This window comes from Sander lucioperca, chromosome 14 (genome assembly GCF_008315115.2).
Source record: "Sander lucioperca isolate FBNREF2018 chromosome 14, SLUC_FBN_1.2, whole genome shotgun sequence".
NCBI lineage: Eukaryota > Metazoa > Chordata > Actinopteri > Perciformes > Percidae > Sander > Sander lucioperca.
In genome coordinates, this window is record NC_050186.1 from 20,856,429 (window position 1) to 20,870,171 (window position 13,743).

A 13,743-nucleotide genomic window follows, 5' to 3' on the forward strand; every position below is an offset into this window, starting at 1 on the left:
TATATTTTAATAATATTAATTTAACATATAAAAGTACTTAAACTTATTCAAATTGGATTATTTCAGAGACATTTTGTTCAGCTGCGGTATATGAAAGTTTGATATTTTAGTTTTAGGCCTATTTCACTGCATATTAAATGATAGAAGCAGGGAGTGTTAAAAAAGTGTGTGTGTGTGTGTGTGTGTGTGTGTGTGTGTGTGTGTGTTCATCAGATGTAGACGGCGTACCAGCTAAGAAGCGCAAGAAAAATGAGAGTAAAGAGGATCTCCTGGAGATGATGGAGAACACCGAGAACCCTCTCCGCTGTCCAGTCAGACTTTACGAGTTCTACCTTTCCAAGTGGTACGTAGCTAAAAAATGTTATGCATTTTAGTTTAGTCGTGTTATTGACTTTTTGTCCACTGTACTACTTTCCCTCCCTCCTGCTGATGAGATGTTATGATTTAAGATATGAGCAGTATGGGATTTTGAGGCATGTTAACATTTTTATTTGAACTTTTAGATTGTGCCGATACTCAATGTTTAACCTGCAGTAACTGATTTTATAATAACTGACCTCTTTCACATGCATGTAGTTATTTGACCCGTTGTTTAGTTAAAAATATTGATCATACCAGCTTAAGATGACAATATTTATGTGAACAAGGTGTCCTTTTTTTAACGGTGTGTTGCAGTTCTGTCGTCGGTCTTTAGTGCCTTGTTTTTTGTAAAGCACTTTTTAACATGCTTTTTGAAATGTTGTAATAAAATAATTTATAAACATTAGTTAAAATGAAAAGAAAATAAACTTAGATCAAGTGAAAATTGCACCCAGATATTTTCGGGGAAAGAGTGTAATATCAATTTATCCAAGTTAACTCGATCATCTTTCGGAGCTTTAGGTAGCTATCATCAGCCTCAAAGTTTGTACGATACCACACGGAGTACATCCAGGAAGACAAGTTAACACATAAAAACACAGTGTACTGTAAAATAATTATGAGCTTGTTGTTACATGTTTATGTTCTGTTTTGTCTCCTCCATCCAGCTCAGAGTCGCTGAGGCAGCGCACCGACTCGTTTTACCTTTCTCCAGATGGCCGTTGTGTTCCCAACAGCCCTCTGTGGTTCTCCTCCACCCCTCTGGACGACAGCACCATGGAGGCCATGCTTGTACGAATCCTCGCCGTCCGAGAGCTGCAGGGGGGAGATAGAAGAGGTGTGGACCAGCAGGGGGAAGATGACACACGGTTCAAACCTGACGAGGAGGATTTGGAATGATGAAGGGCAGTTGGAGCACTAATTCCCTTTTTTTTTTTTTTTTTAAGTTTTTGGAGATCCGTGTTTAAATTTGGACATTTGCGATTGTATAAAAACCAAAGACAAATACATTCCATCAAACAGAAACTTTACAACCAGCCTGTATTTCAAACCATTTCAAACATTTTGACTTGGAACTGTTACTGTTGCACAGTTGAGCTGCTGTTTCAGGGGTCTTGGCTTAGACTATCTTAAACTAACTGTCAGACTTCAGATAGATGTCTGAATTAATCTGTTGCACAAAGCTGCCCGGTTCTTCACTTTTTTTATTACTGAAAAACTTGGTTGATCATGTGACTGCATCAAACTGCTCAGCTCCCTTCATTTCAGCAGCTTTCTGGAAGAATTCAACAGCTACAAGGACGTTTTACTGGGAAAATTCAGCAAAGAGTGCAAAAACATACAATCTTAGCTTCAGTACTTCTGCTAACACTTTCCCGTCTCATTACTCGCTCCACAACATTATTACCAACCCTCAAATTCTGAGCCAGCCACTGATGTCTTTTAACTTTAAGAGAGAAAAGAAGAAAAAGTTTACATTAACTGCTGATTCATACAGTTCGCCGACTCTTTGCGTTTGTATCTCTGGAGTCAGTTGAATGTTGCTTTCAGCTGTGACTCGGGATTTAGTTATCTTTCATTTTCAATAAATACAGATTTTTGAAAAGTAATCCTTGTTTTACCTAACTTGGTATTACCTCGCTATTATGCATATGTCCAAAATGGAAAAAGACCAAGAAAGACTCAGGGTTCATACGTTTTGAAAAAACCTGGAAAAGTTATGGAATTTAAAAAATGCAAATTCCAGGCCTGGAAAGGTTTTGGAAACATAAAAAGACCCAGAAAGTTTTGGAAAAGTCATGGAATTTTTTTTTAACACAACATAATATGTGATTAATAAATGAATTTCACGTCATCCTAACCTCAACGTTCTATTCGGGGCTCGATATTACAAATCCCACTATGAACCACATAAATTGCCATTGTTAAACCTCTGAGGGTAAACTCTAACACAGATTGTTACTCATTTTCAGGAATACATAGTCATGGAAATGTGCCAAAAAGTCATGGGAAAGTATTGGTTAAAATGCGTATGAACCCTGAAGACTATTGCTGCATGTTATATACAGACACTTTTTTTTAGGGAAATATTTTTTGTAAAGTTCTTTAAAGTTACAAACAAACACAGTTGACCCGAGCTGTTGTAGCTCAAATTAAGAACATCAGTAAAAGCTGGTTAATTCTGCACAGTCACTCACTGCACATTTCTACTTCTACTCTACTACATCTCAGAGGGAAATAATGTCATTTTTACTTCACTACATTTATTTGACTTTAGTTACTAATTAAAATAATTAAGATTTTTGCACACAAAAAGCGAAGAGCTTATAAAATATAAAACTTTGTTATAAATTAAACTACCAAACAGTTTATACAAGTACAGCTGAAATGATTGGTGGATTGACAGAAAACGAATTGGCAACTATTTTGATATTGTTTTAAGTATATTTTATGCAAAATGAAGGTGTCACTTTAGGCTCTGTGTAGTTGTGACGACATTTCTCACTATTTTCTAAATTTTTACAAACCAATCAGTCAATTAATGGAGAAAATCATCAGCAGATTAATTCATGATAACAATAATCATTAGTTGCTGTCCGACACAAATCCTACTTTCACATTAATGCATGAGTAATCTAATGATAACAGTAAACAATCACAGGGGACATTTTTCTGCATTGAGTACTTTTACATTAAATACTGTAAGTACATTGCATTGTAATGTTTGCAGGGCTTATTTTTTATTTTCCTAACATTAGCTGTATAGAAATAGCATTGCTCCACTTTCTGCATCCTGTCCTGAGCATGTGTAACAGGCTGAGCGAGACTTAAGCTGAACTGCATCTCAGACACATTTTAAATGTGCAGCTGTTGCTTCTTTCTCACAAATACATCTCTGAGGCTCTTTGCAGGATTTATCAAACCAACACTTCAGGTCTGGAGCTCTGCCTTTCTCCCCCATCCTCACACAGTCCTCTCCATCAGGATCTTCTCCTGTCCAGTTGTCTGGCTCTGGCTCTGGCTCTGTCTCTCCGGAGGACCAAAAAGTCAAACTGAGATATTGGGATCAGAAAGAACTCGTTCAATAAACTGATTACTGTTATATTGGAAATTGACAAAATTGTTTACAACAGTCAAACCTCGTGTCCAGTGGCGAGCCGTCGGCCCACAGCCATGTGCCCTCTGTCTCTGAGTCCGTCAGTCCGATCCAGAACTTGTCCTCATCTTCGTTCATTTTTTCTCTCAGTTTTAGCTCCAGGAATGTCTTAAAAGGAAAAGTTGATGAAATCACTTTTCTGTGCTGAGAGACCATGTTAACTAATGTGTAAACATATGATGTGATAAAACATGAAGCTGCAGCAGTGTGGCATACCTGCTCCTCTCTGCTGTCTATCTTAACCAGATCTCCATGTTGTTCTTTACATAGATTTCTGCTGAGTTCCCAGGACAATCTGTCGGTGGAGAAATAATCGCACTTCCCTCCGTGAAGCTCCCAGCCTCCTTCACGTTTTTGACATGGCTCATCTTTAAAGAGATCTTTAGCAAAGACTTCAGTCAGGTGCAACAAATCACAGTTTACATTCGTGTGATTCTGAAGCAGCTGTAGTTTAGACGTGAAGAGTTAAATCCGAGAGCAGCTGAGATTATTATTACAGATCTGTCAACTGTTGGAATGAAACTGAACACTGACACATGTTGAAGTGACCTTGTAGTGTTGCAATGCAAGTTAAAGTAGACCTGTGACTTGTAGACTGAGCCTTTTTAGACAGTTTCAAAACCTGACTGGCTTACCTGTGAGATTTCTTTTCATGGCTTCATGCTCGTCCCTCAGTGTCTGGAGACTTTTCTTGTTTTGCAGGTTATCAAAAGCTGAAGAAAACCCAGAAGTACAGGTTCAAATCAGTCGATGCTTGATCATTTTCTTTAGAAGAAAGTCCTTTCAACATTAAGTCAGTGATTAATTGGAAGTTTAACGTGTTGAATTAACAAAATTCTTAGTTAATTTAAATTTTCCACACTGTACTGTATACTCATGGAGGTCACCCCAAACACCAAAACATGTTTTATTCTCCAGTGTAGCTATGTGAGTCCATCAACAAGACAAACTTACACAGACGGCAAATAACAATGGCAGCAGCTGCCAGGAGAGCACTGAGAAGGAACAGGGCGACTCTCTCTGATGTGACCTTTGACCCTCCACGTGGCACCGAGTGTTGCTGGGAGGTTGGAGCGTCTGCTGTTCAACAGAAGAGACAGAGATGGAAAACGGATGTGAGAATAGATAGGTAATGATATGTACCTATCTATAAGCACATTTTCTGTATCGCTGTTGCAGTTCTCAAAGAATCAAAGAGCCGTGTAATATGATGTAATAACATAATATTATAAAGTTAAGCAACAACAACATGCCACCAAGAATCCCATTACAGTACTTAAAGAATTTGTTCAACATTTTGTGAAATATGCTTCTCTTATTCTCACTTTATTGCAGAGTTAGAGGGGAAGATTGACACTCGTGTGTGTAAGGTAAATATGAAGCTACAGCCAGCAGCCTGTTAGCTTAGCTGAGCATAAAGACTGGAAACAGGTGGAAACAACCGGCCTGCCTCTGTCCAAACTTCACAAAATTCTCCTAGCAGCACCTCTAAAGCTCATTAATTAACAGTGTAATAAACCTCAGTCTCCACACTCGCTGCCTGCACCTCAAGGTGGCAGCAAGACTCCAAAAAGATATGGCTGCCGTTCAAGAATTAGTCGTTTATATACTTTGATAGTTTGGTTTTTGTTCCGATTAAACAAACAAGATAATTAGTGAGATTTAAACTGAGTTTAAATAAATGATACATTATGTTTCATGCTTCTACAAGTTAGTCATTATTTTACAGAAAATCTGACATTTTGAGATTTAAATCTAAAAACGTGAAGTTATTTTTGCTCCATTACGTGGCCGTCCTGTTTCACTTGCGGCACTGAGCAGCAGTTTCCCACATTGCTGTTGGTCTATGGCGGTGCAGAGGGCTGCTGCTGCATGAGACCAACAGGAAACATGGGGCGGCATGCCACTCACAGTTTCCTGTTGGTCACTGTGTCATACCGATAACAAAAATAGTCATGGTCTGTTTCTCATTTTTTCTCTACCTTGGCGTTGTCTCTTCACTCTATTTTACAGTAAATTGACATAACCATTCATTGATTTATATTTTGTTTTAATAATCTGAATCTGTAAAGTAACTAAAGCTGTCAAATATAAAGTGAAGTAAAAAGTACAACATTTCTCTCTGAATTATTGTGGAGTAGGCCCTAAGTATAAAGTAGCAGAAAAGAGCAATACTCAAATAAGGAACTTAAAATTGTACTTCATAAGTACAGTACTTAGTTACATTCCACCACTAGGTATTACCTTGTCTGTAGTCCTGTGGATGGCTCATTATACGATCAATGAGGAAACTTTCTCTGTAACAATAAGCACAAAACCAAAATCTTTTTTGAAATAATTTGTGTAACTGTGGAAGTGAAGTTTTACATGATAGATAGATAGATATTGTAGATAGATAGATACTGTCGATAGATAGATGGATAGATACTGTAGATAGATAGATAGATAGATAGATAGTGTAGATACATAGATACATAGAAAGCATCAAACAACATATTCAAAACTCACCTCTGACTTCTGCCTGCTCTTTTTAGGCTCCTTAACTTAGATTAACGTCAAAGTTCAGCACACCATCAACACTGAGTGACTGTCAGTGATGACACTTTTCACAGCTTTCTGGTCAAACTTCCTGTTGGACTTAAAGATGTGTAGGAGGCTTTTTTTCTTAAAGAGTCTAGTTCCCTATACACAAAGAAATAATTGTGTTAGTCTTGCCTGTAGGGTGGGTTCAAGTCGAGTGGGACACGTTAGAATGGTATGGATAGTTACAGTGTAAGTGTTGATAGCCAATCACAACAACTGTTGTTGTGTTATTGTTATGTCTGCTAGACAATAAACAGAGGTGTTGACTGGTGAAATGTTACAGTTGCATTTCATGGTGTTACTTTAAAACCACTTCACTCATCAACTAGTTATGCTCTTTAGCATTAAATAAATGATTAAACAATAATCTAAATTTTAGACTGAATAAGGAAAAGTAGCATATTTAAGAATGTCATATAGGATACAGGACAAAAACATATCTCAAGTATGGCATGTATATTTCTTCTATAGAAGCATCAATGTAAAGACGAGGTGGAGGCCCACTGTCTTTGATTACATGTGAGAGATATGCTTGTCTTTTGATTTTGTTATAATTTAATTTATGTTATTTATTTATCTTTGATTCAGAATAATCAGTCTTTACATGTTTAGTCTGCATATGCTGAAAAAGACTCCAAACACTCATAGTTCAGAATCATGGCTAAAATACTTCACTTGGAGCAATATGGAGCTGTTTAGTTTCAATAAACACAGAATTAGTCAAAGATTTTAACATTTTTATTATTGTGCATCTAATAAATCACAGTTTCTAATATATCCAAACATTTTGTAAATGCTTTAAAGTTTAGAATAGTTAATGCATTTTTACAGGTGCTCAAGCACAAATTAATAAAATCAGTAAAAAGCTTTAGGTTAATTCTGCACAATCAGGATTGTTATCTCTTATCTTTTACATGTGATCCTTTCCTTCATAGTTACGCATATTCAAGAAAACATTCAAGAAGCATTTTAATCTTTGCAGGGCTTATTTTTATCATTAGCTGCATTAAAACTCCACTTTCTGCATCCTGTCCTGAGCATGTGTAACAGGCTGAGCGAGACTTAAGCTGAACTGCATCTCAGACACATTTTAAATGTGCAGCTGTTGCTTCTTTCTCACAAATACATCTCTGAGGCTCTTTGCAGGATTTATCAAACCAACACTTCAGGTCTGGAGCTCTGCCTTTCTCCCCCATCCTCACACAGTCCTCTCCATCAGGATCTTCTCCTGTCCAGTTGTCTGGCTCTGGCTCTGTCTTTGTCTCTCCGGAGGACCAAAAAGTCAAACTGAGATATTGGGATCAGAAAGAACTGGTTCAATAAAACTGATTACTGTTATATTGGAAATTGACAAAATTGTTTACAACAGTCAAACCTCGTGTCCAGTGGCGAGCCGTCGGCCCACAGCCATGTGCCCTCTGTCTCTGAGTCCGTCAGTCCGATCCAGAACTTGTCCTCATCTTGGTTCATTTTTTCTCTCAGTTTCAGCTCCAGCAATGTCTTAAAAGGAAAAGTTGATGAAATCATCAACATGTGACATCACTTTTCTGTGCTGAGAGACCATGTTTGTTAACTAATGTGTAAACATATGATGTGATAAAACATGAAGCTGCAGCAGTGTGGCATACCTGCTCCTCTCTGCTGTCTATCTTAACCAGATCTCCATGTTGTTCTTTACATAGATTTCTGCTGAGTTCCCAGGACAATCTGTCGGTGGAGAAATAATAGCACTTCCCTCCGTGAAGCTCCCAGCCTCCTCCACGTTTTTGACATGGCTCTTTAAAGAGATCTTTAGCAAAGACTTCAGTCAGGTGCAACAAATCACAGTTTACATTTGTGTGATTCTGAAGCAGCAGGAGTTTAGACGTGAAAGAGTTTGAATCTGAGACAATCTGTCAATCCATCACTGTTTCTTTTATCATCATCAGAGGATGCAAACATGTAAGAAAGGCAAAAATCCATCAATTACTCATTTTTACATCAGGAGGGTTTGGGCACGTTGGCTGCACCGTGTTGCATGACTTTACTTTAGAGTATTGCTCTGTTATAAAAGAAGAAGATAGAAAGATTTTCCTTTTATCTGGATCAACTCTTATTTGAGAACCTGAACAGAGAACAAAACTCTTTCACGTCCAGTAAGTTGAGTAGAAGCAAAGAGAAATAATTATTAACAGATTATTATTAGGTGTCACCTGTTAGAAATAAATTGGAAAGTGTCATAAATGTGACACATTTTAAACTGACCTTGGAGACCTTGTTGACCTGTGAGATTTTTTGCCACAGCATCACGACTTTGGGAAAGTTCCATGTTTTTATGAGCTGATTTAACAAAAGAAAAAAACATAGTTCATAGAGCAGGAGTCTGTTCAGAGCAGAATAACTCCAATGAGTGATTATTATAAATACGGGGAGCTCTGGATTGCAGAAAAGACTGAAAATGTGACATTGGTAAATTCCATTTTCTGATTTTACATCAGTAGTTCTGAAATAGGAAAACATCAATGAAGAAAAACACATCAGACTTGAATTCCTAAGTTCTCCTGAAAGCATCCAGTGCTGTTCTTCAAAGCAACCATCAGATTTTATAATCAAAATGAAATGACTTTGAAAAGAAGTGAACAAACTCACAGATCAGGCCAAGAGCGATGACAGCAGCTGCCAGGAGAACACTGACAACTCCTAAGGCCACTCTCTCCGATGGGAACTTCGATCGTCCATTTGACACCGGTTGTTGTTGGGAATCTGCTGAACAGAAATGACAGAGACGTGTGTTTACATGAAAACTTCCTGTAATTGCATATATGTACAAAGACTGCAGAAGAGGAAAGAGAGATATCACAGTCAGAGTGAAAGTTAAAGTTAAATCCATATATTTGGCAGCAATTTAATTTTCCAATCTAAACTTTCAAATGTGTTTTTACAGTTAACTTTTTCCAAACAAAGGTGAAATTCTAAACCTTCAGAATGAAGATGACGAAGATTTGAGTTCACTTTGTGGTGTTTTTTCATCCAAGTTTTTAATCTAAAAAAAGGTCTGTGCAAATGTATGGCTGATTCACTGGAGTCCTGCAGGTAAAAGATATACTTGATAAACTGAGATTTAAACAGACCAACAGAGCCATTTGAACTTGTTTTAGTTTTTAAATTTTTTGTTGTTGACATTTTTTAAAACTGCTGTTTTTATTAGCATTTTTTGAACACAGCATGGTTGATACTTTTGTAGAACAGAAAGGTGAATCTATGAAAAGTTCATTCCAGTGTATCTTGATCTTGTATAATTTGGATATTCACAATGGCCTTTAAAGCTGTGACAACCTGTTAGTGTTGTTCTTAGGAACTTATAGAGACCCTATTTTAGCAAACCACACATCTGACATGTTCACACATTTGTGTTTTCTGGTTTTTTTTTAGCACCACTTTATTTAAGATACATTAATCATCAGCCAGACAGTCTCTGCACAGACATACGGATATGAGTACTCAAATATGATGAAATGAAGCTTGAGACTTTGTAGAAACGATGACTAAAATATTTATTACTATGTGACCTTGCTTCATTGTCTGTTCCTTATTTTTTCTCCAACGTGATTTTTTTCTCATCTTCCCTTTTCACAGTAAACTACCCGACCCTGTCAGCAAGTCCTCTCTTCATTCAGTGGTATTTCTTTTTCGGTCTTTGCAGTTACACTTTTCCTCAATCAATCTGGCACATTTACTGAAACAAACTTACAATTGTTAAAACTCTAAGTACAATCCTCACACCACATGGTACATTCAGCACATCACTCTATATCACACTTTCAGAGTACACCGTCATATGACAAGATGTCTTTTTTTTTTACTGTCTTGGTCTAAGCAATGATTAAAGAACCTTTTTGTTTTGACAAGGATTTATCATTTACATTTGTAACATGAGATCATTATTTTGACTGAGAATCACATTTTGCAGGTCACTTACCCACTCTGTGATATTGTCCAGTGGTTCACATTGTATATTTACACTGCTAAATAGTATTGATGTCAGCAATACACACACTACTTTCTCATTGTATGAACACACCAGCCAACCACAAATACACAAAGGAAGCTTCTACAGAAACAAAGATATACAACAGCAAAATTAACAGGAACTGCTGTACAATATGTGCAGGAATTAAAGAAAAATGCTGCAAATGCTAGGGCGTAACTTCCACTGGGGACCGGGTGGACATGTCCCCACCACTTTTCAAAATCCTGTTTGCATCACCCTAGTCTATATCCTTGATGTTCCATTTCCGGGATTGCTCCGTTGCCACCGGAAAATCCATTGCGCAGGATTTCACTTATTTAGGCCGGATATCCGTTGCCTCGGTCTTCTTTTGTGTTGCCATTTTAAACTCCGGTGGATTTCTGAGGACTATGGTTAACTGCTCCTCAGATCTCTGCAGGGTAAATCCAGACAGCTAGCTAGACCATCTGTCCAATCTGAGTTTTCTGTTGCACGACTAAAACAACTTTTAAACGTACACATGTTCCACCAAAACAAGTTCCTTCCGAGCCTATTATGCAGCGGCACTGTGGCTTTTCTCTGGTGCTTAGCACCGCCCAAGACGATTATGATTGGTTTAAAGAAATGCCATTAAACCAGAGCACGTTTTCCTCCCATCCCCAAATGCTGTGTGGAGTAGCCAGACCCTCCTCTAGCGCGCTTTGGAGGAGGGTCTGGCAAAGCGAGACTAGCGTCACCCCCACTTTCAAATTAGTTTGATTTTACTTTATTTATAAGTCTCGGTGATTGGCCCCTATTTTAAGCAATAAAGAAAATAAAACATATTTTTCTTATACATAGTTTAGCAGCTTACTATTCTTTCAGGCATGATTTCATTATGGTCAACTTCATCATTTTCTGGATTTGGTATCAAAATAGTGCCTAGAAATACAATTTATGTAGAAATGCAGGAAATGGAAATCAAATCGAACACATTTTTCTGGCGGAGGACCCCCAGACCCCCTGTTCTGTGTGAACCCCCCCTCCCTCCCCTATTTCTCAAACCAAAGTTACACCCTTATGCAAATGTATCAACCTCTTGGGTCATCCAATCTCCTTCCTGTTTGGCCACAACATTTTATCGACAACACACCTGATATTCTCCCTTGCAATGCAACAAGGGATAAAACGTTAGGCATGACGAAGCCCCCCCCCCAACAATCTGCTGTGATATCCTCACCTGTCACCTGTTTGTGTTTGGTTGCTCTAAATTGTGAGAAAATTGAATTGTTGCCCATCCAGCCTATGTCTGTCCATCGGACAACTTTGACAACAAAACCACATAACTATTGTGTATATCTAATATAGTATGTGTGACAGGTTATTGTGATTTTTGGTTGCTCTAATTTGCATGTAGGGATTTACACAGTGGACATGTGTAAAATTGCATTTGAGAGTAATATGATTCAACAGCAAATTAATGCAAACTATTTTGATCTGCAAGGCTTATTGAGTGCATTTTGTGCCAACGCTACTATAAATGACTATAGTCATGGGAACAACTGACCTAATGTTGATTTAAATAGTCATATAGCTTGACATTGTCATTCAACGATTTTGCCAAACGATTGAGAATAACTGTAACGGTGATATTACAAGAGAGGAATGTTTTGACGCCTGTTTTTGACATTTTAAAGCTAAACTATTTGCAATAAGGTGTGGTCAAACTCGCACCAGTCGATAACTAATGTTTGCTCCGTATTCAGTTTACCTCAGTCAAAGCTCATGCTGACAGCTTCTGAAGTTATTATACGTTTGTTTAGATAGCTAATGTTTGATTTGTAACTTATGTAATTTTGAAAATTCAGTCAGTTGAGAAACACACAACATGCCAATTGTCACTTTGGTGCTCCTGAAATGTAATCATTGATATTTTTGGCTTATATGCTACTGTATATGTTTAAAAAAAAAAATCATGGCTTTGGCATTTACAGTAAATTATCTTTAAACCCATCCACGTAGAATGCATTCTCCCAATATTATTGTATATTTACAGTACAAACATTAAAGGTGGTTTAAAACTGATTAAAGTTACACAAGGATGCAACATTTTGAAGGAAGAATACACATTTTATTAAATACTAAAGGTTAAGGCAGCAATTGAAATTCTTTACTGCAATAAATTTGGTTGTACGTTATAAAGAATACAGATTTTTACTCCAACAAGAAATAAGAAATGCTAAGACCGGTGGCAGTTTGCTTCATGATAAGCACTGACTGGAGGTCACATCACTTCTTTTCATTACCCACCAGGAAGCCCTGTGGATGGCTGCGTCTTGGAGATCCTGACCTCAGAGTATGTGGTTTCAGCCGGTGAGGAAGCGGTCCCTGAAACACAAAACACAAAACTTTCTGTTGAGTGAGCTGCGAATATGTGCTGATTATAGAGAAAGTGTTAGATTAAACATTAATACTGTATTTTACTTAAACTTTGACAAATGACAAAAACACATCTTGGAGGTATTTATAGCTCTGATGTCATTCTTAGAAATTCAGAAGGGACGTAAAGCCTACTGATAGATAGATAGATAGATAGATAGATAGATAGATAGATTGGTAGATAGATAGATAGATAGATAGATAGATAGATAGATAGATAGATAGATAGATTGGTAGATAGATAGATAGATAGATAGATAGATAGATAGATAGATAGATAGATAGATAAAGTATCATATTTAAGACTCACCAGTGTTTCCCCTTTCTCTTGTGAACTTGACATCAGAGTACAGAACCTCAGCTTCAGACATTGTATCAATGTGATCATCAGTCACTTCAGGAACTTAAATAAGCATTTCACTGAACAAAAAAAAAAAAAGATCCTTCCTGGACCCGAAATGGGGAAGGCTTTATGAACGTTTTGTAAACTTTTTTAGGTCATCTGAAGAAATGTTTCTCTTCCTTTTTTAGTTCAGATGAAACACATTATTTATGATCTGTAACAATGAACTCACAGATAGATAAGAAAGATGAGGTTTTGGTCTTTTTTGTTATTTAGTTTAGGGTTTTATATAGAACGTGACGAGGTTCCTCTGTTGATAAGGCAGAAAGAGTTGTTCTGGTGGAAAAAGGGTAAAACAAACTATTAAAAAACAAGAGAAATTGCAGAAATTACCTCTCTCTCTCTCTCTTTCTCTCTCTCTCTCTCTCTCTCTCTCTCTCTCTCTCTCTCTCCATCTTCACTATCAAACAAAGGGAAATACAAAACATATCAATAAAAGTGAGGCTATAGGCTACCCCATTATAGTATTACTATACCATCCTACATAGTCAGTAAAGTCTACTAAAATGTTTTTGCAGGGGAAAATACATGTATGATTGTCTAAAATATTATAATATAATGTGTAGAAACCTTCCTGCCCAGACATGGGGAATGTTTAGTTTTTAGAAAACATTAATGATTTTCACAATAAATAGGCTAAATAACTCAAAGACTAATTATTACCTTTTTTACGAGTTTCAAACTGCATTTCATATCAGTAGAAGAAGTTTGCTTCAGTAAGTAGGCTTTTGCTTATGAATTTTATTTACCGTGTTTATTTATTTTGCACTATTCCCAACACCAAAAATGAAACACTAAAAAAAGCTTTTTTCTGAACTTTCAGCTGCATCAGTA

The 13,743-nt window shown here is 37.1% G+C and overlaps 3 protein-coding genes across 14 annotated transcripts in view; 1 reads left to right on the top strand and 2 right to left on the bottom strand.

The window, feature by feature from the left end:
- Nucleotides 1-1,970, top strand: part of LOC116047099 — a 46,952-nt gene extending 44,982 nt beyond the window's left edge. For 5 of the 6 annotated variants that reach the window (XM_031295630.2, XM_031295633.2, XM_031295631.2 and 2 more), the window contains 2 exons: nucleotides 214-343; nucleotides 1,029-1,970. In XM_031295630.2, the coding sequence (XP_031151490.1) occupies nucleotides 214-343; nucleotides 1,029-1,260 (362 nt within the window). In that variant the 3' untranslated portion in view covers nucleotides 1,261-1,970. The remainder of the gene's footprint in view (nucleotides 1-213; nucleotides 344-1,028) is intronic. The other variant, XM_031295632.2, reaches the window with a different exon arrangement.
- An 838-nt stretch (nucleotides 1,971-2,808) lies between these two features.
- Nucleotides 2,809-6,150, bottom strand: LOC116047098 (hepatic lectin-like). 2 transcript variants are annotated; one of them, XM_035991721.1, is made up of 7 exons: nucleotides 6,026-6,150; nucleotides 5,762-5,814; nucleotides 4,472-4,597; nucleotides 4,153-4,230; nucleotides 3,734-3,885; nucleotides 3,501-3,625; nucleotides 2,809-3,413 (listed from the first exon to the last, which is right to left on the bottom strand). In XM_035991721.1, exons 2-7 carry the CDS (start codon nucleotides 5,787-5,789, stop codon nucleotides 3,206-3,208), a joined length of 717 nt encoding a protein of 238 aa, XP_035847614.1. In that variant the 5' UTR covers nucleotides 5,790-5,814; nucleotides 6,026-6,150; the 3' UTR covers nucleotides 2,809-3,205. The 2 variants fall into 2 exon arrangements, with proteins under 2 accessions (XP_035847614.1, XP_031151489.1); XM_031295629.2 differs by lacking the exon at nucleotides 6,026-6,150 and having other exon boundaries at nucleotides 5,762-5,840.
- Nucleotides 6,151-6,820: 670 nt separating this feature from the next.
- LOC116047097 (hepatic lectin-like) lies at nucleotides 6,821-12,915 on the bottom strand. Of its 6 annotated transcripts, none has more exons than XM_031295624.1 (8): nucleotides 12,817-12,915; nucleotides 12,378-12,455; nucleotides 8,729-8,842; nucleotides 8,345-8,419; nucleotides 8,070-8,141; nucleotides 7,729-7,889; nucleotides 7,476-7,600; nucleotides 6,821-7,387 (listed from the first exon to the last, which is right to left on the bottom strand). In XM_031295624.1, exons 1-8 carry the CDS (start codon nucleotides 12,875-12,877, stop codon nucleotides 7,180-7,182), a joined length of 894 nt encoding a protein of 297 aa, XP_031151484.1. In that variant the 5' UTR covers nucleotides 12,878-12,915; the 3' UTR covers nucleotides 6,821-7,179. The 6 variants fall into 6 exon arrangements, with proteins under 6 accessions (XP_031151484.1, XP_035847613.1, XP_031151485.1 ...); XM_035991720.1 differs by having other exon boundaries at nucleotides 8,070-8,126; nucleotides 8,363-8,419; nucleotides 8,729-8,845; XM_031295625.1 differs by having other exon boundaries at nucleotides 8,363-8,419; nucleotides 8,729-8,845.
- Nucleotides 12,916-13,743: the final 828 nt, after the last annotated feature.

Coding starts and splice junctions, on each gene's coding strand:
- LOC116047097 (XM_035991719.1), bottom strand. CDS start 12,877: ATGTCTGAAGCTGAGGTTCTGTACTCTGATGTCAAGTTCACAAGAGAA. Junction 8,142..8,344: donor AGGTCAACAAGGTCTCCAAG/GTCAGTTTAAAA, acceptor CTTTTATAACAG/AGCAATACTCTAAAGTAAAG. Junction 7,601..7,728: donor TAGACAGCAGAGAGGAGCAG/GTATGCCACACT, acceptor TTTCCTTTTAAG/ACATTGCTGGAGCTGAAACT.
- LOC116047098 (XM_035991721.1), bottom strand. CDS start 5,789: ATGAGCCATCCACAGGACTACAGACAAG. Junction 4,598..5,761: donor TCCACAGGACTACAGACAAG/GTAATACCTAGT, acceptor TCTGTTGAACAG/CAGACGCTCCAACCTCCCAG. Junction 3,414..3,500: donor GGCTCGCCACTGGACACGAG/GTTTGACTGTTG, acceptor CCAATATCTCAG/TTTGACTTTTTGGTCCTCCG.